Consider the following 27,503-nt stretch of genomic DNA (forward strand, 5'->3'; position numbering starts at 1 on the left):
AAACAGTGAGCCGATCGGTACTCAAGGATCGTTAGCCGATTATAAATTTCGCGTTCACCGGCGGAGGTAATAGGTCTCTCTTCGCTATCAGATTATCACGTTACAAGGTGCGATAGCAACAGTTACAGAACGGTTCGTAATAACAGGGTTACCAGAGAAATTTCTGCTTCGTCGGTTTGCTTGCGACGGTAAAATTTACTCGGGGATCGTGCCGCGTAATTTCGAGATTTAAAAGCAGGAAAGATTTTGCGGATAAGAAATAAGGAAACTCTATCGAGGAAACAGAAAAAGATTGCGCCAGTAGAGGGGGACACGTAAATTCTTCAAGCTGAAAATTCGGGGACCCTGATAATTTCCCGAATTCCTTTGGGAAATTCAGGTGAAAGGGGTCCGACAGTGACTGCTCCTTCCCCTTCCCTCGCGCGTTACCTTCGCCGAGTTTTATGGGTTCTTTCGTCGCGATAAATTCACGTTTACACGCGATTAGAGAATTTATATGCGTATTAATTTCCATGGTGGAACAGATTTTTCCGCTCGAATGCGCCAACTCTGAGCAATTATCGCGCATTGCGCTAAAATTATAATTCCCAGAAGCAATATTCCAACGTTTACATTACTCGCGCATCTGTTCGTTCGTAGATGGACATCCAACGAGCTCATAATCATCCGTCCATAAACAGTCCCCGCGCCGGAACACGAATCGAGATATCGATCCTCCAGGTTTCCGGCTCGCAATCCGCGCGAACCGAAATTTCGGCTGCGGGACGCGCAGGGACAGGTCAACCGGAAGCTGCCGATATACGTACTCGACGCGTTTCCGCCTGTGTCACTGCTGTTTCTTAGACGCTCGCGTGCGTCGGAATTTCGTTCGCATAATTATGTTCGCTGGAAAGTCGATAAATTCTAGAAAACTGCTCCCATGTATATACTTTTCACGCTAGAATAGATAGGTCGCGAAATACATTTAGCAAAGGCAATAACTTTCGCTGTCCTGGGTTTGTGCACTTCATTACTATATTCAGGAGAGGTGTACTCGTTTTTTAAGGATATTGAAATGACGAAATAAATTGAATATTCATGCTGCGTATAAGCAGGAAAGTGGGAATAAAAAACGTAATAGAAAAGCTATTGCAACAGACGGTTTTTCAGGTCGTTAACATGTCTCTAACAACCGTGGAAGGCATTATAATCTTATCCGCAATCCTTATTTCGCGCGATACTACTCTATGGGATGAATATTGTCGGTCATAGCAGACCTCTATTCCGTCTGAGCCCTTATCAGTGAAAATAATCGTCGGTTAGTGGAAAATTTCTCGAGATAACCGGTTGTTATTTCGCAAACTGTACCACCATTTATTCCATGCTCAGGAGCTAATACATCCTAGATAATTCTAGCGCATTGATTGAATATTTGCTTTTGCTACCGTCGATGTAATTCTCATTAAACGATCGTTTAACTGTACGATCCACGTCAATCGTTATTTACGCTTTCTCGTGGTTCTCGGATAAAGCTCTTTGTAAATAGTTTATTCCTCATATTACATGGCATTTTAATTTCCAGAAACAAATCACTCGTCTGTCTAATTATTAAGTGATTTTATTTAATCCTAAAATTATAACGATTCGTTACTGAGTGTTGTAGCGGCACACAGAAATAATTTTGGATTTAATGGAACGCTTTAATTCAATATTTTAAACGTGACAACCATCGCGCAATCAGGATGTCGTTAATATTATATTGTTTCCATTTTAGTTGTAATCAAGCTATTCGAATATTCAAACATCTAAAAACATCGAAAATCGATTACAGTCCTAAAAAAGGGGTATTAATCAAGAAGTATTGATAAAAATATTAAGATCACCGATTAAATAATGCAGGGAAAATCAAAGAATCAACAGTTATTACCGTTAAAAGCCCTCGCGATGGTTGACATTAGAAGGGTGGGGAGTTAGTATCGTCGCGTTATCGTGGTTGAAAAAGCCTGTGACAAATCGGCTAGCAGGGCGTCGCATTTGGCCATTCGAGTCGACAGCAAGGATTCAGTTTCCATTTTCCGTGCACCAAGTGAAATTTCGCGAACGTGCCTTTGGAGTTTCCCCGAGGTTGTGCGCTTGACAGCTAGCCAGGGTGCACACAGCTTGTCCAGAGAATCGGTCGAAAGAGGATACGCGGAAGGGAGTTGCCAGTTGGTTGGGATTTCGTCGCTTCTCGAAGCGTCAGTCCGTGTACACGGACACATTTCCGAAGCTCGAACGTTATATGAACTACTCGTTTCGGCTACAGACTCTTTTGGATTCGTCTACCCGCGGCTGCACCCCCTCCGTGTGTATCTAGTGATCTCTCGAGCAGGGGTTGCTTCTCGAGAGGGATGGAAAGGGAGCCAGACGGAGGCGCTCCAAGTATGCAGGTATCCAAAGTAATAACGTGTCGGCCGGAGGATATGGCACGGGAAGACTCCCTTATTAAAAGGCTTTGGTGGCACTTTGGGGTCGGTACTACTTACGCCCATAAATAACCACCACCCCTTCACCGTTACAGACTCCTGGAATACTTTAGCGGAACGCCTAGAACGATCACCTAGACCTCGTGGCTTCCTCTTTCTCGCATCTTTTTCAGAACATCGCTCTGTATTTTTTTAACCTGAAAATTCGTTTGCTGAATAACTTCGAACCGAGAGCGCGAACATTTTTGATAAATACAGTATCCTGGAAACTAGTGGTTGACAATTGAAACTTGTCCGCGGCAAACTTTATTACGCGAAGTGGTCTAACAGCATACGAACTGTTTATACTTTCCCTGCCAAACGAACAGAGTCCAACGAGTAGTTAGTTCAACTCATTTTGAAGCATCTTTAACAAACAGTCCCCGGACATAATCTACCTGAATATCGACGCAATCAAGTATTTATTCGACACGAGAACGCTCTCTCGTAAATTGTTAATCGTTCTAATTGCAAATTCATTCGCCGTATTGAACGGTCCGTTTTCGGGTTCACCTGCGCATTCACTTTCGGTACGGTAAACTAGAAATTACCTGTCGTCCGTGAAATAATGAAAGACCCGATTTACTTTAAAATTCAAACGTCAAGTCGACGTTAAAGAACCCTTGTCCCACAGCCGCCGTTGAATCATACATCGGAACAATGAATAACGTGGAAGGGAATATTAACCGCTGCGAACGGGGGATATTCGAATTCGCTTTGGAATCGCAATCGTTTGAAATCTGCAAGGCAGAAGAGGCTCCAAACGTTTATTTGGATTTATGAATCTTCCTCGGCTTCTCCCGTCGCCTTTTCTCCCCGTTTCTCTCTTCCCTAGTCGTCCTGACATTCTCGTTCCACTTCTCGTCCACCTTTTCGCTCTCTTCTCGATTCTCCGCCTCCTGGGCCAAGTAAAACTCACCGTTAAAAGCGATACCACCGCCTAACGTTCAAATTAATTCTGATTTATCGCTGTGTACTAATCTCGATGCTTCCGGGGCTTACCTATAACGTCATGGAACGGAAGACACGCACACACAGTTCATTTTGATCGTTTCTCGTCGATGTGTTGGAGTTAACTTGGAGGAGGAATCGATTCGGGAAACTTCTCACTGGTTGTCTTGCTCAGACGCACTCTTATGACTGTTCATTTTATTGACTCAGGATCTGGAAACTTTGGGGGTAGGTACTACAATAGGTAAGCAATAGGACTCTATTAGAATAGTGTTTTATTCATATGAGTATTAAGTATTGTACACTTTGTAGCAAAATTAAGGCATCACTAATTTCGAGTCGAAAAAGAAGCCAAGACTTCTTTCCACTTTTGCATAATCGAGATACATGAAGTCGTTTCTCGTGAAATATCGCTGATTTCGAGCGACACAGCAGCAAACAAGTTCAAATGACTGTCATAATTAATAAAACGGCGAATCGTGTCGGGTTATTTACGCCTCTGGTAAATACCACGTACAAATCGTGACACGCACCACTGCGCCCAGGCCGAGCTTTATGTTTCCTGTCCCATATTCGACAGTCTGGTTAAAGGTTAAACCGAGCCCGCGATACGTGGAGTCCCCTTGTCATTTGGAATAACGCTTTCGCTCGGTCAACAGTTGGTTGAGTGGATGATTGATCGCTTGAGCCCGCACCAAATCATCGATTACGTTTCAAAGTTATAAACGAATTTACTTGCAACAACTGCAAACTGAATTAATTTGTCAAAAACAAAATAATCTGAGCGACAGTCGGGAAGCTTATTCGTTCGAGTCCTTTATTTCCGATCCCCGAATCGAATCGATTCATTTTGTCGCGAAGTAAGCACTTTACGTTCCAAGCTAAAAGAGAAACGTAACCGACACCTACGTAATTGTTCTCAGAGGGGTCTGTGCATTTGATTGCACATGGACGAGGCAGAACGCTTGGGTCTTTCTCACAGAAATTCTTTGATTACTGACCAAACGCCGTACACACGTAGCCGCGCTAACCCTTGTTACTTCCGGGTTCGAGTTGCACAGTGAGAGCCTTAAGGTGTAATTTCCGCCAGGTCGAGGGAACCGGCAATTGATAAAGGAAGAATTCCGCACAAATTTTCAATTTAGAAACGCTCCTGGGCGCCAATTCCTTTTGTCTTCCCTCTGAGATGTAACGACGAGAGATAGGATTGACTACAAAGGGAGTAAAGTTGTCTAGTTACAGCAGCAACAGTCCTGGAAACCTCTTCTCTTGATCTAACACTTGAAATAGAATTGTAGATGAGTGTTTTTATTTCTGCATTCCATGTTTCTATGCTTTGATTTAGGTTCTATGAGCATTCTTGACTTAACAAATTCAGAACGCTTCTTCCACTCTAAAAATTAGGAAACAATTATTTTTTGTTGTAAAAGTTTCACGAACAAAGGCTGCTTGTTGCTTGGAACGCTAGGTGGAAGTTTAGAAGCAGTTGCGTTCTCAACGCGAGTCCGCTTCTTTTATGCGAGGTTTCGCCCGAGACATGAAGCAGCCATTCTCATTTAACCGCTATCACAGCTACTACCTTAAGGGTCTTTTTCACAACGTTCCAACGATCGTTCAATTTTCATAGAAACTTAAGGGAAAAGAGTGGCTCGGCGTGCATCGAGTATCGTTAGTCTGGCGCTTTAACGCGAGACTACTCTCTAAACGTAACTTCGTTACTGACAAGATTATCCTGTTAGTCGCGTATCGATAAGGAACTCTGTTGGAAAATTCTGGCACACTTTAATTCTCTACCTTATGGACTGCCATCCGCTCTTTGACGAACGCTTCTTGCAGGTTCCCAAACAAGCAGGGCAATTTTTCGACCCCTAAATGGAGTAAACAGACCCATTTGTTGGAAGGGGCGAAGAATTTCAGAGCGTAATGTAACTTTCGAGTCGATGGGGTTTGCGTGTCGAGTGGACTCGTGAAAACGGTTTTGTGGAGCGGATGCAGGATGGAAAAACAGTAATGCTAACGGTCGAAAGAGTTGCTCGCGTGGCTACGGCTCTCTGGAGTTTCAGCCTTTTCATTTCCTGAAGCAGTGGCAGGAGAAAATGCTCAGCCTGCATCGAATCTAGAGGAACTCGAGAAGTATTTATGTTAGCTTTCGATGAGCTAGAGTTATTTAATCGTATGACGTCGGGCAGAAATTGAAGCGCTTGATTACGCGTGCGATCGCGCTCGATTCCGCGACGATATCATCGGCGTGCACGATTACATTTATTGGATTTAACGTGAGCCGTAGGGGCAATCAATTTGCTGCTTAAACGTTTATACGGTAAAATGATCCGGAATATACGAGCGCGAGGCCCTTCGTCCCTTGTTATGGCAACCGGTAGACAAACCACCCTTCCGTTAAACCCCTCGATCGCCACTACTATCCTGGTCGTCCGGGAGGAAATTCTACCTCGTCGTTGGTTATTATGCGCACGAACGAAAATCACTTTGCCAACGAATGCGTAGGCGATATCGTTCCACACAGCGTTGCGTACGTTCCCTACAGCTTGCCCTATACATAATTATTGCTCAAGACTTGGCTAACTGATGTGACGTCCGAAACAGGGTAAATAAGTGCAAAGGGTCTGCGTTACAAGAAGAGAAAATCTGAACCTCGTCTGACATATCTTAGTTTACTCTACTGAGCAGTTTCTGAACGCTACAGTCGATCTTAGCCAGAGGTTTAAAGGTTGTATTGCAATTTAAGAAGCCGAAAGCGAAGGTAAACTTTAGAAATTGGTTTGAAACGAAGAGAATAGGTTTGTTCGTCGGTCACATCGTTTTACTCCGCGAATCAGTTGCTCGACCTAAGAGCTTCTTTCGTATCCTCCGGGCGAGTTTCCTCGAAATGAAACGGTTAATTATTTCCTTGGCCGAGCGAACTTGAACGAAGAACGAACGGCATTACTCTTAAGCGGGGGATTCGCAATACCCAATCCAGATGAAATCCGAAGAAAGAAGGAAGTTCCCGAAGTTTTCATCGCCGTGAAACATTACGGACATTTCTTTCGCGTCGCTTTTATATTTTCGCGCTCTCTCCCGTCTCACTGCTGTAACTTTTTAATCGCTCTCTGAAAGAAAGTACTCCGAAGCTAGTTGCTCGCAATCTCGGAGTGATTTACTCCGGCTCCGCGTGAGTATAAATGCGACTCGGCTGAGTAAACGTTTGACGAAGTTGAAGAAACGGGGCTGAAGAAAAGGGAGTAACCAGATATCGGTGATCGACGGTGAAACGACTTCGTTTATTCGAGCAAAGAGGGAACAGGCGTCGAGAGTACCGCGAGATGTAATTGAAGGAAAGAAGGAACGATTTCAGAGGCAAGAGGTATTGCCGTTAATCTATGAATAATAAACAATCCTGCCGTCGAAGAGAAAAGAGGGTAATAACTCAAAGGGTGGAACGCGATCGCGAATCGAAGCTCGCCGCTATTAATAAGCGCGGAAAGTGTGGTCTTGCCGCGGAAAAAAGGACCGATAAGGTGGCAAAGAGGGGTGAAAAGGGCGACGGGGGCTGTAGAAGGATCCCATTGTTCGAAAATACAATGTACATTGTTACGGTAAAGCGTCGGTGCACCGTTCTCGAGCACAATGGCATGCGAGGGAGGAAGATAGGGAGACGGCGAAGGGAAAATTGTGTGGGTGTGTATGTAGTGTTGCGCGTGCTCCCAGGTGAACCTACGTCAGAGGAAAACGGATAGAAAAAAGAGCGAATAAAGGGGTGGAGAAAGAGAGAAAGAGAGAGAGAGAGAGAGAGAGAGAGAGAGAGAGATAAAGAATGTGTGGCGTTCCTCAGATTCACAGGAGTCTGCGAGTTATGCGTGGCTGTACACATTTTTTCGCTTTCCGGTTTGCCGAATCGTTCTTCCCCTTTCTTTTTTCTATCATCGATGAATTATTACTGCCGGCTCTATGCTGGCCCTTGTCACGATCAGTTGTGCCTTTTATCAGCCCAGAGGCTGTTCATCACGACACGATATTCCGTGGTACATATTCTGATAATTATGGCGCATTGTAGAATGAAAGAGAGACCAGGGGATGGCTAAAGAGGATGGTCAATGGTGGACAAGGGAGTAGAATAAGGGTGGACATGGTGTAATGAAAAGGCAGAAATGAAAATTCGAGTATTCATATTTGTAATTTAATACTACGTGATGCTGTTACCTTTTTCCATGCCGTCTGCTTTTTTGAAAAGCAGAAACATTTTGGATCAAATATGCTGTTCGAAATATAGATGAAAGTGTACATTTTCATACAGTTTTTGGTAATTACGATATAAGAGAGGGACTAAAAATCTAAAAGCACGGGTTAATATAGGCTATCTATATTTCCCATTATGTTGCGGGAAAATTAAATACTTTTTCGTCCCTGTTTCGCAATTATCAGACTCGCGACTACAATTATACTGTGAATATTAATTTCGTTCTGAGAAAGAGAAATAAGAATCAATTACACGGCCCTCGTGTCTTTTTCTATGCCTCTAATCTGTTTGCGTATTTTTGCTGTGGTTCCATTATACGATTCGCAACTGCTTTGATGTAATAAAGCTTGACGGAATATAAATCGTGCGATTTTTGCATTTCCTCTAGGATACGATTGCACACGGCAGGGCGTGCGTTTTCAACTGCAGAGGTCAAACGATGAATTAGCTAGCTGGAATATGCCGAGATGAAAGTAGCAGCAAAGCAATTCGTTTTGTCGATAGATACAATCTCGTGAATCTCGCGATGGTATTGATAAATTCGTCTGCGATTAAATGCCGATCTCTCGAAACGTGCCAACTACAAACGCTTTATTTTCAAGACCTATAACCACGCGCGTCTCCATTTCCGTGACAACGTCCTGATTCTAATTTATGTTTCATCCCTGAGGCTAGTCGCCAGAAAATACCGTTTGTTACTTCCACTGAATTTCGATCTCCTGTTTTGTAATGACTTTCAAACGAAATTGGCACAATAAAGGACGGTCGTGATTGGTTTCTAAGTGGAGGAAAGTAGACCCACTGTTTTAAGTTTTCCATTGGCTCATTTGTAATAGACACAGAGAGTATTCACGATAGAATGGGGCTAAAGAACGTGGCTGACTATAGGATGTCTGTTTCTCTGTTACGTTTTAACGGGAGGTAAAACAAAAAATGTAATTCCTATTTTCGTAGGAATGAAAGCTTTGGGGCTGAATACGAAGGGCATGTATCGTGTTCACATCTCCGGTTTGTGCGCTGTGGGAAATGTTTCGCGATCCACGTACGAATGTCTAGTGAAAAAGTTGCCCTCTGTGATCTCGATATAATAGGGTCGTTATCTGTTGTAAAAACTGGAACATTTCCGCGAGAATTGAGGTTGTTATTTGCGAAATAATACGACTATTTTAATGAAACTACCGCGGGAAAAATTCCTTTTTCAGCTGCGGATCTCTCGCGGTTACATAGAAACTGTAGAAAATCGCGAGCTTCTTGCAACGCCATCGTTCTTCCCAGAACGAAAGAACATTCATTTAACGAGACTAATGATCCACCAGTGGCCGCGAAGAAAACGTTTGATTGAAAGATGAGACCGAAGAACCGCAGTAGCCAGTTTCTCTCCTCAATTATTTGGCAAGAAAAAAAATTGACCAATCGGATTGCTAGATTGCTTTTCTCGATAACTGTTCTACTAATTGAGATATCCGGGTTATCACCTATAGGTATCTTTTACGCTCGAACCTTTGAGGCTTTCCCTTCACGAATTATTCTTACACAAAAATTACTCATTAAAGAATTTCTTTTCAAGACAAGGAAGTAACGAAAAGAATATATAAAAACCCGGCTTTTCAGAACAAACGCTGTCCTAAAGATTGCTGAGTATGACTAAAATAATTTTTCTTGTCGTCGAAAGAAGATCTTCAGCTTACACGACATTTACGTAGAATATTCTCTACAGCTGTGACGCAGCAAATTCCACGCGATCCTGTCAGAATCAAAGGTATGGGGCGTTCTTTCAGGACGAGACTTCTTTTCGAGGAGTTTTCGTAGTGCAGAAAATTTGGGTCAGGCTTGAAATACAGGTAAAGGTATCGTGTGTGGAGAGAATCAAAGCATAAGCTGATGTCTCGAACAGTAGTCGGTGGTCCAGCTCGCAGAATGCAGATGGCCACTGCACTATTCTACAACCGTGTGTAGATATGACCTCCTGACTTTCTCTCTCGTGCTTTCTCCGTGATTCTCCGTCGTTCGGGCAAGGCCCTATCTAGCAGTGACCACGCGAGTTCGTGGTCCAGGGCGCATAGGCACGGCACAAGAGCATTAAACGCGACAGACGGAGCGATATCAGCGGCGGTGCAGCTGCAACTGCAGCTGCCAGATCCTGGGTTTTGTGCAACACCGTGTATTGCAACGTTCTGCCGAGTAAAGGACCTCCATTCGTATCGATTTAATCCCGCGAAATAACATGTTACCTGTTTTACAAGGTTCGTTCTGTTGTTTTTACTGACCCATTTCCCCGAACGAGCTGATCGGCTAATCTTTTAATTATGCCACTCCTGCAAACAATGTTCAAAGTAGATTTATTCTCGCATTGCTCATGCGACGGGATATCGTCTCATCATTTTTACATTCTATCGGCTTTTTATCTGTAGTAATATTGTCTCGAGGATAACCTCATTTCTTTCCAAAGTGGTATTAAATTGCTAGATTTAAATATCAAACGCTAAAATAGGTTTCGCCGTAAATGGATTTCTTGGGAACAGTGCCTGATCTTAATTTAACTGTTGAGCTTTTTCGAGCATCTGCAAATTCGGATGTCCTGGTTGTGCAACAGTCTGATCAGTATATCTACATACAATTTATAATTTTTACACGGGAACGAACATTTTGAAGACCAAAGCAGTTGTAATTATTCCCATGATGAATTATTGTATTAAAAGTTGAAACATCCCCTCGTTAGAACAAATTTGACTGCACATTTTTTCTCCGTTCCTGTTTCGTCGAGGTTCCTCCGTACGCAGATTAATTAGTACAGCGTCGTTCGGAGAAAGAATGGGAACGAGAGGGCGGCTTAATTACTATTCCAAGACACCGTAAGTTTCGTAATAACCGGGAGCACCGGTGCCAGGGTATAACTAATGAATCCAGATGTCGTCGTTGCCGTCGAATGTCAGATCGAAAAATGACGACTGAAGTTTCAATTGCACTTTTCAAGCCAGCGACGCCGTATTAGCGAGAGTCCTTCTGTCGTTTGGTAATCCCAATTTACGTCGATAACAAATCAGTGTACATTACGGGGAAACAAAAAGGAATTGTCACGTAGAGAAGTATCGGTCCGACCTACATACTTCTTTATCGCGAAGGGCCTCTTAAACACCGCTCTCAACGATAACGACGTTGCTTCCGTTCGATCCTCGAAATTTTGAAAAACGTTAGAGGATATCGAGGTTCTCTCGTAGCTTTCTTACGAACCAATAAAAACGACGTTAACCACCGTAGCGTGGACATCGCTGCGACCCAATTTCGATGCTCCGTCGACGAGGAAATAAGAGTACTGGCTGACGCGGGAGAAAGAAATAAAGGTGCGCCGCGGCGCGGCGCGCTGCTTCGCTCGGGGTCGAAAGAAAGAGAAAAAGATCGTACGAACGAGTTCAGACTACAAAGCGAAAAGTAAAACACTCTGGCAGGCAGAAGTTAATGTTTAATTTAAGATAGAGCACCGACTCCTCGTCCGCCATCTTCCCGACCGTTTTCTGGCCAAGTTATATTTAGTGTTCCAGAAAGTGAACTCCTTGGATCAATTAAATTCTGCATCAGTCAATAGACTCTCTCTCCAGTTGTGGTAGATTGAATTTTCTACGTGTATAAAGAGGAAAATTCATTTTCCATAAGGCTGAGTTGTTAGAAGAATATTAAACTTCAGAGTAGAAAAATCTAAGGAAACTAACTTTACGAGGACCTTATTTATTTTGTTCTGCTTCAACCTGGCAGTACATGTTCCTCATTGAGAAGTTTCTGTTGCGTTGTGAAGAGTCTAAATGTAAACATCGCAGGCATTGCGTTTGCGTCGACATTCAGTCATGCGGTCAGAACAAAGTACGCTTAGAGAAGCTTCAGTCGACGTTGTTGAAACGATCGAGGCACCTAGAGTGTTATCGTTGGTTTCCCAGCTATAGGACTCCCCATTACTCCCTGCGGTGTAACGCGAGCTTTCCATTCTTGCGCGATAATCTCGCTGTCGGGCCTTCCGGTTCCTGTTACATCGAATTCCTCGATGGGATTTTGCGGTCTTCACTGGTAGGCATTATTGACGTTCATCGAGGCGCCTTCGAGCAATTATTTTGCATGAAATGTAATCCCTCTCTTGAAGGTTACGAGATATCGAGAAGTTCCTCTTGTGTTACGCAAGTGCCTCTTCTTCGATGAGAAACAATTTGAAATAATTTTGAAAGTAAGCTCAAGAGCTCCCTATATCTTTCCTCCCTTTATTCTCTCCCTGTATACTAGGATAACTGTGTATTCAAATGTCGGCAAAACTTGTAACATGGAATTATGTGTTCAAGTACTCTATGCATAGTTAGGAACTTGGATGGTGGAGATTCGCGAAAATTAGTCGACGCGAGGCGTCGCTAAGAAAGCATATTTATCGTCAGTAACGGGCAAACCTGTTTAATAATAATTTAACTGTTCCAGTGGCTTGTTCGACGGTGACAGTGACAAAGTGTCAAGCGGCTCTGCACACTCTCCAAGCTTTCCCTTTCTTCCGCCCCACGTGCCTGTGCAGGGAGCCGCATGTAGATCCGGATTGCAACAGTTTCCAGAACTTTCTCTTCGACCACCCGTGCATCTACGTCCTAAAGAAGGGTAAGTTTCGAACTAAGAAAATTATTTTATCCTCTCGAGCGCTCTGCAAAGTGGTTGCAACTTCCGACAACCGTGTCCATGTCGTTACGCGAGAAAATCTTTTTCCTACCACCGAGGAGTAAGTCACCGTACAGCCTGGCGTGAAATTACAGATTCTTGTGAATCCAGAATTTGTCGTACCTCCTCGCGAATTGCATCTGTCAGCGACAAGGAAAATCAATTAAGATCAATCTAGTTCCCCGTGAAAAAGGGATCGAACCGGACGCGCGTTAATCCCCTAACAAGCGTTTAATCGTCAGTCGCGTCTGTAACGAGGGATTCCGCTCAGCCATCGAGAGAAAGTTCGCGACGCTCCCGGTCAGAAACAATCCCTCGAAAACTTTTAACGAGTCGCGAACACGCGTTCCGTTCGCGACGTTTCCAATAATTCTGCGGCCGTTCGCTTCTTGTTTAACCTTAACTTCTGGCCGGAGCATTACGCGCGCCCCAACCCAGTCACGAAGTGAAAGAAGAAAAGCCCCTCGTTCGAGTACCTTCGAGATAAATCTGCTCGTCCTTGCTCATCGAATCGATCGCGATATTTGTTCCTCGCATTCTAGACAACTCCCTTTCGCCGTGAAGAAGATTATCGAAATGCCTCTCGTTTGTCGCTGAATGTGTACCTCGATACCTTTTATCGTGCTTTCTTCAATGTTTAAACGAGGATGATTCTCTGCTTTTTCACTTCTTAAACGCGTTAACTTTCTATAGTTTACTCTTCGCTGAATGAATAATAAAATTGCTTCAATTTATTTCCTCTGGCGCTGCTTTCTATCAATTAAAAGTAGAAGCTATAAAAATGGAAAATTTGAATACTACATGAGATGAGAGGGAATAGTGGCTGAATAAAAAATACAAATATGTATTTAATAGCAAGTAAAATATAGAACAATGAAATCGACAATATATGTGTACACATTTTTTATTTCTGCTTTTTACACAGTTCTCACGACCATGTTTCACGGGTCAAATGTTTTCCCTCTATCTTCTGTTTCGGCCGACTGAAAACGCATTTTCCCCAAACAGCCGCCTCTCGTTAGCGCACAAACACATATATCTTTATTCCCCTAAAACTAAACAGATGGAATTGCATTTAGGAAAGTTCGAAACGTGCTTCAGCAGCATTTGTTTGCGGAGCAAAATATTTGAAAATTTTCGCGTCATTTAGAAGAGACTAGGAGTGTCACAATCCATATGAATTTTTCAGCTTTTCTCGTGTTAAAAGCCGGCAGTCGCGAGAATAAGCGTCGTCGATAGTTTATCGAATTTACCTCGAACGCTTTTCGCAAAAAACATCACGCGCGAAAACAGAAGTGGTTAAAGTGAAGCACAGGAATGGTCGTACGTGCAACGTATTACGCCCGCGTCGCGACCCATCGACGCGAAGAGTATAGAACCGATTTTCTCCTTCTTTTTCCGATCTTTTTATGGCAAGCCGCCGAATACAGGAGGGGTTGAAAGCGGCGGCGTTGCGTAAGCTGGAATGCAGGGCTTTCAGTGGACCTCGACGCTGACTTGCTGACTGGAAGCGAGGGAACACAGGTCTTTGCGCGTTTAGCAGGGAAAAGGGAGCGCGCGTGCCTCTACCAGGCCTCTCCGTTTCCTTTCTTCCTTTTCTTCCACTTTCTCCGGCCCGCCGTCAATTTTCCCTTTCCTTCGTTTCCTTTTTTCGAACCGCGTCGGCGAATTTAATCTCATTAAGTGCCGGAGCTTTCTCCGGTTTTCGAACCTGCTGCAGCGATGAGCTTTCATTATCCGCATTCCCCTGCCGTATGATCTTTCTGCTCGATTCCTATGGCTTATACACCAGGATAAATGTAATTAAGCTTCTGGCCGAACTCTACTAATTGGTCGACTCGTTACCGTCGAATTTATGTCTCCTTCTTTGAGTTCTGGGGTTTGCTATGTCCCGTGTTCCTATACTCGGTTTCATCAAATATTTCTTTCTCCTCCTGCTCTCTCTTTTAGCAAACGTATTCGATATCCTTTTTAAACTCTAATTCAAGGACCACCAAATGCTCACTGTTTTACCCTGAAATTGTATTGCAAACTGGATTTCACGAATGGCAGAATCTCTGGACGGAGACATATTTTCCTCTCCCTTAATTGTTTCTCCGCCCAAGGTGCTTCTATTCTCCTCTCAGAAGTTTTCATTTATTACGGATGGTGACTCTCGATTCGCAACCATTCGCTTTGACTCGTTTCTTCTGACGTTTTCTGGTCATCATACAGATTCACGTTCGCAGAAAATCAGTATTAGAGACCACTTGAAAATGATCTGGTACCTTGGAACTGTGGAAGATGAATGTCCTGCAGTGTCGGAACGTAGCTGTGCTACTCTGGGCATTCTAAGACTCTCTTTGATCGTCGTTGCGTCTGATGGCGTTAATCGCGCGGGAAAGCGATCGCAGGTGTGGAGGAGGCAGCGGTTGTTCCCAGGACGGATACAACGCAAGAAAATTTGATCGAGTTGCTACTTAGCCGAGCATTTTCTTTCGACGAAAGGCGGGACTAGGTCTACGCGGCTCTCTCGTGGAAGAAACAAAAGGGATCGCGATATCTTTGACTGCGGCCCCTTATATAACCTCCGCACCATTGCGGCTTCTCCTACGATCTCCATTGTTCATTTTCCCGAGGGCTCGCTCGTCCGAGCCGCCGAGCCTTTTGAGCATTTTCGAACGATTCACGGATAATTCCCGATGCGCTTCTTTTCACCCACGTCCGCTGTTCCAGCCGTGATCCTTTTCCCCATCCTCTTGCTCTTCCCTTTCGTCTCCAGTCTTATCGATGCTAAAAGAATGGCTTTCCTCCTGCCTGTCGATTCCGCGAGAGAAATTCTTTTTTTTATCTCGTCCCCTCACTCCCACCACCACACAGATCCTCTTTCTCTTCCGCTATTATCCTTACTCCATCGACCCTTTTGTTTATATATTTCTCGCGCGCGTATTTGCCCATAATTTTTCTTCTTGCTTAATTTATGGAATAAAGCAAAGCGGCTATCGTCCGATTTCCTTTTTCATTTCACCCTTTGCTTCCTCCAGCTTCCTTTCTCCCTTCGTCCTTCTTTTTCAATGAATTAGTTCGCCGTTTAATTGTTATCGTTTTTATTATCGGAGAACTCGCGAGTGGCCTTTGAAATTATTCACGAGAAATTTCTCGATCCTCTCTCCTTTATCCGCGAAAAATTTTTCCTCGCCTGTTAGCACACCTCCCCGCCCCTTCTTTTCTTCTTTTGAACAGAGAATACCTTTATTATTTTCTGGTTTTTCTTTTTGTTCCGCGTCGACGCCGGTCCCGGCGTCTTCATATTGTTTTTATCTCATTGGCCCTTCGCGAACGCGTCTCTTCATTATTTTTCGCGAACTTCGCTCTACCAGTCTGGCAATTATATTTCACTGTATTTCCAGGGATGCAGATACCACCGTGAATTTCTCATTCCTTAACGATAAATCAAAATTTATTTCAGCAGCCCTATTTTCCGTGGAAAAGGAAACACACAAGAAAGTTGGTATACGGTAGCAAAAGCAACAAACTTTCATTCAGTCACCGCTAATTTTTCAAAATCCCACAACCCTCTGAATAGAGCCAGCCATTCCTGCTCCTTTTAACTCTTGTTTGAAGCCAGCAGAATATTTTCCTACCGAATGTGGTCGGGAAAATCGCATTAACCGCTTGTTCATTTTTCCAGACAAGGATCCGTTCCCTATCGACGCGCTGCCGACCTGCAATCATGCGTTGAGTGTCTGTTTACGCGACAAACCATGCAGCCAGATATTCGAGGACTTCAAAAGCAACTGCAAAGCGCGGGAGGGCAAGTGCAGGCTGGAGAGTCGGTGAGTGAAAACGTTGCCATCATTACCATAGCTTGTTCTACGGGTCTCTCGGTTTTTGTTTTTCGGGGAGCGCAGTCGCGAGCTCGCGAACCGAACAGTCGACGGTTTTCTGACCAAAGACGACCGACAAACTCAGAAGTCAACGTTTACGTTCGCCTTTTCCCACGTAAAAACCGTTTCCCTCGGGCCGTGATATTTCGTCGGGACGCCTCCTCCCCCGCCACCCCCTGTATTCATAATTCAGGCTAAAGAAGCGCGGAGTGTTCCTTTTGAGCGTCAATCAAAGAAATAAATTTCTTTGCCCCGCGTTGAATTTCGTTTCTTACGACTGCACGCGACACGGCGCAGCTTTCCCATTCACCGTACGCCTCAAAAGAGACCAGTAACTTCTTTTTTTCAATGTCAGTCGACCACGCGAGCTCTTTTACCGAGTTAACGTCCGCCCTCATAGCTCGTCTCATCACTGGCTACCTTTTCGTTTGGAATCCGAAAGAAAGGCAAGAGGGTTCCTTTAGCTGCGTTAATCGGTCGCGTGAGCTTCAATGAAGTCCTGCCTCGCTCGGGAGCGCTTCGAAATTGGCCGATTCGAGTCCTCGATATCGGTTTCGATTCGGTCGAAACGGACATTAGCTTCTGTCGCGCGTTTCGAAGGCGGCGCTCGCGGAAAGTTAGTCCTCGGCTCGACGGGAAATGAAGTTCCGTCGTCGACAGTGCGGCAGCGAGCTCGTCTGACGTAATTTTAAAGTTCTTCCCGCGATACCGGGCCGCCTCGCGTTATCCAACCTGGCCGCGAAGGAATTTCCACGGGCCACTTTGTCTCGCCCCCATTAAACCGAGATACAGGCTTTCTGATATCGTAACTCCGCGAGTTAAGGTCGTCGAGGTGAGAGAAAACTTTTCGCGGCCCCCTGCAGCTCGTTATGTAATTTCGAAATCAATTTTATGCTAGACGCGAGCGCCACGGGTGCCTCGGCTCTCCGCGAAATTGTCTACCGCTTAATTTCGCCATCGGGTTGATGTAACTGAATTTCCGACGGAAAAGTTGGAGGTATTCGAGCGACGCGGCGTACTTTAATCCCTGTTTTATTTTCGTCGACCGAGAAGCGCGTAATTTTAGGATGGTCATTTATTCGTTGACAGTCTTCCCTGGCAAGGCAGGGAACGCTGACTGGCAATTCCCGTGGTACACCTTTACGATTTCGTGGACGCGTTTCTCAGGATTTAGAACACGCGAGGATAGTTCTCTCCCCCTTTTTTCATCAGTTACCCCAGAGCATCTTGTCGTAAAGCCATTAACGAGCAGGCGCGCGGACTAGCCACGACGACGCACTTTTAATTGCGGAGGCTTCTCGCGTGTCGAAAGTTTACGAGCACCCGTCGTCGTGGTCTTTCCTCCCGAGTAATTGCCTCGTATTTTCGTTGTCGTTTTCATCCCTCGACGTACTGGCGTCGCATGACACGATTATTGTCATTACGAAACTTGCCGAGATAATAAAAAAAGGCGAGTCGGACGTTTGCCGAAGAGTACGTAAAAGCAAAAGTAATAACCTCTCGTTGAAACGTTTTCAGGAGATGTTTAAGCTTCTCCCATCGTTGCTCTGTATCACTGCGAAAAATAGGACACAGTCTGTTGAGAAAGCTTGAAAGGATTACCGCGATTAACTGTGTAGACCATTTACATTTTTATCTAAGCATTGTTTATGTATGCGGTACATAGAGTAACAGTGGTAGTTAGGGGACACTAAAGTGAACGTGAAATTCTGAATGACAAGGAAATACTCATACCGAGGTATATTCTGTGAAGCATCGATCTACGAGTAAGATGATCGTTACATGCGACGACTAAGTAATTTCTTCGTGGAAACGTTTTTCTTCGCTGTTCATAACCGACGCGCGTTCTTCGCCGCCTTCTAAATAAGCGAGAGCTCGTTTTCACCCCGAACGACTTCCTACGTGAAATGGAAGCCAATATTCGGCTTGTACAGGAAACGGAAGCAGCACGGAAAAAATTTCGAATGAAGCAGATACATTATTCGCTATATTAATCAGGATATATTAATCAGAATTCTCTGCAAATGGGAAATGCTTCAGGATAGGATTTCAAAGGAATCGATCAGGAAGTTGGGGAAATTTAATTACAACGAGCGGTATTGAAGTGTTCTCTAGTTTCTGTTCGAATTTGTTTAAGTTACGTTCAAAAGGAGGAAGTAAATTTTTCATTGGTAGCAAAGCTATTCCTCGAGGCCTTTAGTACAAGGAAGGTAACTACGAAAAGCGTATTTACTTTCCTGGCGTCGCGAATTCCAGTCGTTGATGTCGGCAGCAAAGAGATAAGGTGTTCTTCCATGGGGACGAGCAAGCTTCTTTTGAGGAATTTGTGTAGCGTCGCTAGGATGCGGAGTCTCTGAGTGCAGTAGATGTAGTCTGCGGCACGTTATTGACACAGCCACGGTAAGTTAAAGGCAAAGCGTGCAGAAACGTTGAAATTCATATTGATCAGACATTACATGTACCTACCTTTATCGGAATGCTCTCATTTTAGCTAATTGAATCGACTGCTAGGAATTTTATATGAGCACTTATCTTATCTTCTCATCGATTTCGCATGTAAGTTCTCGGTTAATGTCGCGACAGAGAAATGTCGATTTCAAGAACTCCATCTAGCCCAGTTCGAAGTAACCTTTTTGAAATATTTATTTATCCTCAGCTTTACGTCTCATTTAAATTTCAACGAACTGTACTGAATAAGATTAAACGCAGTGGATTCGGGGTTCATAGTATCGCGAAGATCAGGGAAGTTCCTGTATTATTGCAAAAGATTCGGAACGGAACTCGTCGTGTTATCTGCTCCACTTTAGTCGTTTCTACCGGGTCCATGATCACAGATTAAGAGAAAATTGGAACAAGGCTGAAGGACGATGATCGGGATACGTTTCTGGGTAGGTTTACTTTTATTGAGCGGAACGTCGGATTGAATTTCAATGTTATTACGAGTCGGAACGAAGCAAACGTCGATACGAGTGACAGTGGAGGGGCGAAGTACACGTAAATTTCTGTTATTCTTTCATGGTGTCACCGAGGAGGCAGATAACATAGAATAGTCTATGATGCAGGACAATCTGCTAGCAGAGTTCGATAAGATTGATGAGTTTATAAGACAGCAGCGTGGTGAATTTTTTACTTTCGCGATTATACACTTTCTATTAGGATTTCTGGTTGTGTTCATTGCAGCACGAGCAAAGACAACGTGCAAGCTTCCACAGTTTCTTTCTATGCTCGCCGTAAAACGGCAAAGTCCTACAATGTTTTCCAGAATTTGTGAAGGTACGGGATGCGAAGGGCCAAAGAACCGCGCGTGGCCACAATTAATGATCCCGTTAATTTAATTAATGCGTGCCATAAAGGCAGCGGCTCGTTACGCCCGCTAGAAGTAGACTTGCCGCGTTCCGCAAGAAAAGGGGACAAAAATACTCGTTAAAGGCGACAAGTGTGCGCCAGCGGCGTACAGTAGTCCTTAGCAGCGGTTACAAAGACCTGCGGGAGAATTAAATCGTCACTTTCGAGATTCAGCTAAAAATTTCTGTTAACGATAGTTGTCGCGTAAAGGAGCTGGAAAACTGTGAAAATGATAAAACTGAGCTGTACATTTAATTACTTAATTATTAATTTTCCAAGCCCTTTAATTATTACCTTATTCTTCGCGTTGCAGCCATCATTAAAAGGTACAAACGGCATAGCAAACGCGACACAAAGTATCCTTAAAGAGGAACGGAGCTCCCCTTCGGCTTCTACCATTTGCTTTGAAGCAATTCTTGTCCCTTTCGATCTTCTCTGAAAGCACGTACGGCAGGGCAATAAAGGGCAAAGGTATCTCAACTCGGATTAAAAGTGACACCCTGAGAATTATGGTACGCGGGCCACGATGTTTTACGAGAGACTGCTCTCTTCCACGAACAGAAAACTGAAGTAGAATGAGGCCTGTGTAACATAGGTTTCGAGATTTCCTAGATGCTCGAAGCATTTGGACTCGCAGAGATGTCATTTTTTGTAACGTAGGTATACGTTACTTTCAATAAAGAGTCTGGCACGTAACGAAATATAGCTCGCATCCGTTCGCGTCCAATTTCCTTATTCAACGTCTCTGAGCTTGAAATGAAAACGGCGCGATACACGGACGGTAAAATGGATAAGCTCCGCGAAAGACGGGGTCGGCGTTCCAAGGACACGGGAGTAAATAAATTCTCGTATGACGTTTTATTAGAAAGGAGCGAACGGAAGCAGTCTGCGGGCGGGAGGGAGTTTTTTCCCGCGGTCGGCCGAAGATATTCATTTTTCAAGCGGCGTTGCACCATCTTTTCTCGAGGGCGCGGAGTGGATCGTTTCCACAGCCAGGACAGACAGGAGAATGCGCTTTCTAAAAAGCTACCACTTTCCGCTCCTTTCGTCCGTCTTGACGAAGACAAACCTCCTTCCGCGCGATCCAGCCGCGAGATTCCATGAGAAACACCGTCCGAAGGAAGAGAAACGAAAGATAACCACTTATCTTCGGTACGCCCGAGGTGATACTGCCAGCGCGCACTAATGAAAACGTGGCCCAGACTTGGAAGATCGCGTACGGAAGTGACGAGGAATTGCAAACTTTGCGACATGTTTATAACGTGTGCTCAAGCTTCTGTTGCGTCATAGTTCAGTATCTTAAAACGACCAAATTTATCTAAGCAAAACATGTGTATTTTATTGACTAGTCTTGTCACAGTTTCGTTTCCTCTATTAAACTCCAAAAGAAGACATTACATTCTGGATAATGAAATAAAGAAAAAATTGGAATTAGTAATATAAAATGTAAAAATGTGAATATGCGAAAATTTAAAAATTTAAAAATTTGAAAATTTGAAAATTTGAAAATTTGAAAATTTGAAAGTTTGAAAATTTGAAAATTTGAAAATTTGAAAATTTGAATATTTAAAAATGTGCAAGTAAGTGCGAAGAAAGTTGGAAGTCGACGTCACATCGCAACTCAGTTCACTGACACTTAATTATAATCATAGTCGAAGAAGAGCAAACTTCTTCGTTATCGATCCGAAGATAGAGGAAAGACAAGAAAGCAGCTACGTCTGGCAAACTTTCGTTTCGCGCGTAGGAATTCCTTGCTCCCAGCGATGACGATCGTTTCGAAAAACTGGATGTCAATATGTAGCTTCCGCAGTGGGAAACTTTCGCGGAATTTCGAACTCGCGGAATGAAGGAGAGCGTCGAGGAGATCCTGACGCGGAGTAATGAAAGCGGAAACGGGTGGGGGAAATCAATTTCCGTCCAAAAATGCCAGCGACGAATGTAATTAAACGGCGGTACAAGCGTTTTTCTAAATGAAATTTTGCACGAGGCGGGGGCACTCGTTGGCGCTGTCGACCGAAAGGAAAGAGGTTCGATTCGCGAGGACGGAGGTGAAAAACACCATTAGCAAACAGAAATACCGTGACACGATGCGGCGCATCGAAAATATTCACGCGGTGAAATGGCTGATCTGTGTAGTACGTTAATTAGCACCGCCACGAACTTCCCAAGGGACGGGAGAAGCGAAGATAATTACGGACGTGTCAACGATACTGTCGGTCCCTGACGAAGGAGTTGACGCTTGAAAACGAATGGATTCCATCGACCGGGTCCGGTGCTCCGATATCGAGTTATCCCTGAACACTCGAAACGATCGCACACGCGTGACAAATGTCGCCGATTCTTTCGACACTTCATTCGGACGCGCCGAGCGGAAAATAAACAGAGGAAGTTTCAGCGAGCTCGATAAACCGTATTAATAACGAGCACGTATTAAATTTTCCATAGGGTTTTCGCGACGTTTAATCGTATTTCTGGGCCGAAACGACAGATTTCAATGGCAGGAGGAAAAGAAAGAAATGGATGCACTGCGAATGGTGTATCGGAATTACAGCGTTCGAGCCCCAGACGGAATTATACGGTGATGTAATGAAATATGAATTCCAAACGTTTCCATATCTCCATTTGACTCGTCACGCTATCGCCACTTGCGAATTGTTCCCATCGTTGTCGGTGCACTTATCTCCTCGACGTTCTTCCGGCCGCGAGACGCAACGAGCCAATCGTATTTATACAGTCCTCCATAAAAGTTTCGCAGAAAGTGTTTGCATTCGCTGCCAATTCGACGGAACAATTATTTTTGTAGGCCAAGAGACCATTAGCATACTCTGCTGTTTCCTGTTTTCTCTAAAGCACCGCACGAAACTGTTAAAGTAGCATTCGCGAACATTCAGGCTCAGACTGTGAGGATTGGTAACAGTCACGAACAGATTACACCAGATGGCTAAAAAATCGAGGGTCGAAGTTTATAGAAAATGCCAACAGAATTTTTCTACCTACGGAATACATAATGATCTGTAATCGATATACGTGCGAATTTACATACGCGTCGATATGCAACGACTGAAGAAAAGTTGAAAGTAAAAGTGCCCTTAATTTTAGAATTTTCAATTTCCCCTTTAAAGAGAAATGGTTACAAGTTATTCCTAAGAACAGAAAAAGGAATGAGAGAAGAAGGAAGGTTAAAGAGAAGAGGGTAAAAGCGGACAGAAATCAAAGTAGTCGATGAACAGTTAACGAGTTCCAACTTTGCCGGAAATGACAATGCACCTCTCCACCTGAACCCCTAGGATTGGTGACTCAATGATCAAACCATCTCTATCGTTCCGGTAGTCGAATCGCTGTGAAATTGTTGGCGAGTTTCTCCTTCGCTCAGCTTGATAACCAAGAGAACCTCCAGAGAAAAGAAGCCCTTAGATCAAAGTAATTTCTTCGAGAAGCCAAGCTCTTACCATTCGATTTTTGGTTTCGCTATTTCTCACGGTCTACTCTTTGACGTCAACCGGATGTAAATATGTATCGGTGTCAAGAGATAAGTGCAACTAAAACGTTGGCAGGCGTACAAGGAGAATAGGATAAAAGTCTTCCGTGGAAATGTAAATCGAATCTCCAATTTTGAGGCTGAACTTATAAAAGTGAGTCGATACAGATCTACATTGGAATTGCATGTCTAGATATCTTCTTAGAGATATGAAAGCATGGATGTTCATCGAAACAGCCACTAAACTATCTGATTGCTATATTTATTAGATGTATTAAACTACAGCATTGTCAAAAATTTTCTAAAACATCATGACCAATAGTCTTCTCACGGTGACAAATTTCGTATCGAAAGCGTATGAAAATTTCAACGTCTGTCTTTTCTCGCGCTCCCAGTAGCTGGAAAGCCGTCGGACAGTATCTTCCTCGAACAGAAGTCAAGTCGAGTTGTATCGAGTTAGAGTGGGAGGGATAAGAAGAGGTTGAAAGAATTGGAGACGGAGGGTGGAAGCCGGGAAGCGGTAGTGGCTAAAGCCGATTGAAACAATCGGCGATCAGTGTTCGGTGATCCCACTTGGAAATGGCGGAGGGTTGGAAACGAAATCGTCTTGACATCGAGCCTCTCTCACCCCTCGTCGTTTTGCTCGAACGATCCAGCTCGAGGCGTCGACTGACTAAAATTTCTCGCAACTGTTGCCCACTGCTCAAACTCTACACAACGACGAAACAGGCTCAGTTTGTGTTTTGTCATCACGTTGTCTGGCCATTTTTTAGCCCGTTCATGTCGCTTGCCTCTGATTTGATTAAGTCGACAAGATCGATGGGTAAAACTATTTGTAATCCGTGGATTTTCTGAAAACGATTTGAGCAGAGACACAACGAAAAACGGGCTGTTGACGCAAATAAATGCTCGACGAATATCCTGATTGGATCTGTCATTGGTATTCTCGGTATCAATTTTGTAAAAAGCAGAAAAGAGGATGAAATAATTCTGACTTGCTGGAAACTTTGATTTTATTGCCAATCTGAAACAATGATATATTGAAACGCTGCCCTTTCGGCAAAGATTATTAGTTTTAAATAAATCTATAAACAGGAAATGTCGAGTAGAAGAAGCATTACAGTTATACTAAACTGTAAATTGAATTGACAGAAGTAGGGACTATTTTGGTATTGTGGTTTGACGAGATAGGAATATTCTCACTGGTTGGTAAATAATTTAGATCGCAGAAAGTAAGTGATTCACACAAATAATACACGCTCTGTGAAATGACTCGGTGACTGCACGGCGTGCACTTGAAAACTGATACGTTTGATAATCCACAGAGGGTTCATCCGAGCGGATAAATGCATTATTGGAAACCAATCGGGAGGATAGCGTAATTGCTGAAGTGTGTGCGTAATACAGAGAGTTGTCATAACGGAAAACCCTTTATCGTTCATCTACGAAGGCCAGGGAAAATCGTAATGAATCCAGCTTGGACAAGAATCCCTTTGTATCGCATTCCCAGAAATGACTTAGACCGAATGAGCGCCATTGGATCGAAAACAAAGAATCGCTGTCCTGATAGTCGGTAACTTTGTATGGTCCAGCGATTAAAATTGAAATGAAATTGGAAAAATACTTGCACGCAGTAGCTTCGATAGCTCAGAGCAAATAAAACCATAGACCGAAATGCAATATTTACAAAGCTCATACAATCGATATTATTCGACTCCAGCGTCGCAGCTTCGAGTTCCGTGACCCGATTTCTTTCCTGTCGTATTTCGCTTCGCGTCGAACGCTTGAAGCTCGAAATGCGAGCATATGCAAACTCCGTGTCAACCGTGTCAGATTCGAAAACAAAAATTAAGAACAGTCGCGAGCAAGTGGCCACGGGGTGCGAATGACTTTAGCTGGGAATGGAAATGGGAATGGAAAGTAGACGAGAAAAAAACTATCTACCCTGGGGCCAAATAAATATTAACTCTTTTATAAATATGAAACGCTGCTAGCACTTCCTCTTGTTACGCCAACGCGGAAACGAGGGACGAAGAAAAGGGAGAGACGGAGAGACAGAAAATGACGAAGAGGCGAGTGGCTAGCTGGATGGAAAGAAGAACGATTCTCTGGAGATGGACGCAGAGGGTGAGTCGAATAAGCAAAAGTTGGAAGACAACCCTTCCATACATCCTGCTCGTAGGAAGAACAAGGGACTAGGATAAAAAGAGAGAGGCAACTGAGTGTGAGAGACAGGCGATGCAATGGGTTGAATGGGTGCAGGCATGGGACAGAAACGAGATAAATTCTGACAGATTGTACGGAATTGACAAAGCAGGGTTTATTTTACGGCCCGAAAGAACATTCCAGTCTCGATGTAATTGCAACGATGATTTATCTCGGTGAGGGATCGATCTTCTCGCGGGAGTTGAACTTTCCCAGTAACTGAAACAGAAACGAAGCAACGATGCGTCTATTCGCGTGCATAGCGGTGCATGGATCTGCATTTAAATTCAAGGCCGTACGTGTACTGATTTAAATGTTTCCCAGCGATTTTCTCGTTGAAGTGTCAGGTTTAAAGGAGACCGAGTAAAACCGTGAGGGTGTTTCTGAATTGCTAAAAGCTACGGAAGCTGAATATCAGTCTTCTTTCAAAGAACGTCGTTCCGTATTCCGTGTCACTCGAAAAAGGAGAATTTCTCTCTACGACTCGCCAGAGTGTAGCTAAAAAATTTATTTATTGTTTCGTACGGGTGACGTTCCGCATTGTTTTTCGACAGAGAATCGGCTGCGACTTGCTCGCTGAGTAAGGGAGCGATTAAACGCGGCGGAACAGAGTACTCTCGGCGAGGATTTCGAAATTGCAGTCGTTTGGGTAATCATCGCCATATTGTAGCCGAAACTCGCCGTCGGTGGTAGTGCGAAGGAGACGGAAACGGCGTTTAAAGCAGGACCAAAAGGACTGTCGGGACAATTAGCGGGAATTTCGCGTCTGATGCAGTTTTCGCGTCGATCCGACTGTTTTGGCGCTGTTGAATTTTCCGGACACGACTGTAGGAGGCTGTCCCAGCAGTTAAGCCGAATTCACACCAGAAATTAGAGTCTGGTTCGAGGTCCTCATTCCCCTGTCGTTCCCATGGAGAGACGCTTTCGGAACTCGAAGCGTTCGAGGGAAACGTTCACGATCTCGATTGTTTTTGGCAAGCGAAAGCAAAAAAGCTACTTCGTTTTCGTTCTTCTCATTTTTCCCCTGTTTCTCTGTATCCACGTGTGTGTGCAGCGAATGCAGGAATATTGTGCAGCGCCGCCACGAATGCATCATCTAACCAACTAATCGTGCGGCCGAAATCGCATAGGAACTGTTTGATATAGCTGCAATCCGATGCTTGCAATCGGTTAGATTGCTGATGCGTTTGTGGTAGTACGGCAGTATATTTTTGGTTCGATTGCACGTGATTTTCTCTACCTATTCGCGGAGGTGTGGAGGAACGGTAGAAGTTCATTTGTCAGCGGGGAAACACTGACTGACCAATACGTTACCCCGAAGTCGAAATTAAGCCGAAAGGGAACGCCACGGATGTGTCTCCTGGAAATATCATTTATTTCCCAGTTTTAAGCTGCCGCCGATGGGATTCTATTTCGTACGAGATCTCGTATTAAAATCTGTCCTCGTTATTCTTTTTATCTCTCGAAACTTATCTCCATTTTTCGTTGCAGTCTCGTTTCAAAGTTGTCGAAACTCGGGCATCTATCGCTCGATAAATGCGATCGCATAAGGACTCGCGAAATCGCTGGCCATCGATCCTCTGTTGGAAATATCACTCGCAGTCCCGAACCGAAATCCCTTTTCCCAGTGAAAACGCGAACAAGCGACCGACGAAAATTGATGTCCACGCTCGATCTTCGAGATTCACCGATGAAGTCGAAACCAATAGGAAAATCACGTTTTTCTCTGCCAATTCCTTCGCGAGGATTATATCCGATCCTTAAATTATCTCTATTTATTCCCTTACATGTGCATAGCATCGTCATTCCCCCTTCTGTATCAGTATTGTCCTAATACCATCATCCACCACTGTTGTCCATTACTAACTCTATCGATGCCAGTCCTACTATACCTCACCACTCCTCCTGCTATTACCTCCTCTCTATTATACTTGGCATCTCACCCCGCATTGCTATCCCCACTATCGCTACTCCTGTCATTAATACCATTAGTGATTCAATGTTATCCTAATACCGACACAATAACACTTCCTTCTTCACCACTGCGCTCTATTGTTCCATCAAAGTTAGGCTGTCGAACGATTTCCATTTACTTTTCCCTACCTGTACAGAGTCGAACTTACTTAGACAGCCTAGAGTTTTCGCGAACCATCCCTTTCTTCTTCTTTTCAAGCCTCGAAAGCTCTTCGCTCTTGCTTTCTCAACTTCGTTAGCTCGGCTAAACATTAATGACCCGCGAGGCTACGTCAAATCTTACA

General features: G+C 44.0%; 1 protein-coding gene across 3 annotated transcripts in view; it reads left to right on the top strand.

Moving 5' to 3' along the window:
- Gfrl (Glial cell line-derived neurotrophic family receptor-like) overlaps positions 1-27,503 on the top strand; it is a 187,394-nt gene that overhangs the window by 74,747 nt on the left and 85,144 nt on the right. For all 3 annotated transcript variants that reach the window (XM_076388836.1, XM_076388834.1, XM_076388835.1), the window contains exons 3-4: positions 12,124-12,294; positions 16,022-16,166. In XM_076388836.1, coding sequence (XP_076244951.1) covers positions 12,124-12,294; positions 16,022-16,166 — 316 coding nt within the window. The remainder of the gene's footprint in view (positions 1-12,123; positions 12,295-16,021; positions 16,167-27,503) is intronic.

This window comes from Calliopsis andreniformis, chromosome 12 (assembly GCF_051401765.1).
Source record: "Calliopsis andreniformis isolate RMS-2024a chromosome 12, iyCalAndr_principal, whole genome shotgun sequence".
In the NCBI taxonomy this organism is placed as follows: Eukaryota; Metazoa; Arthropoda; class Insecta; order Hymenoptera; family Andrenidae; genus Calliopsis; species Calliopsis andreniformis.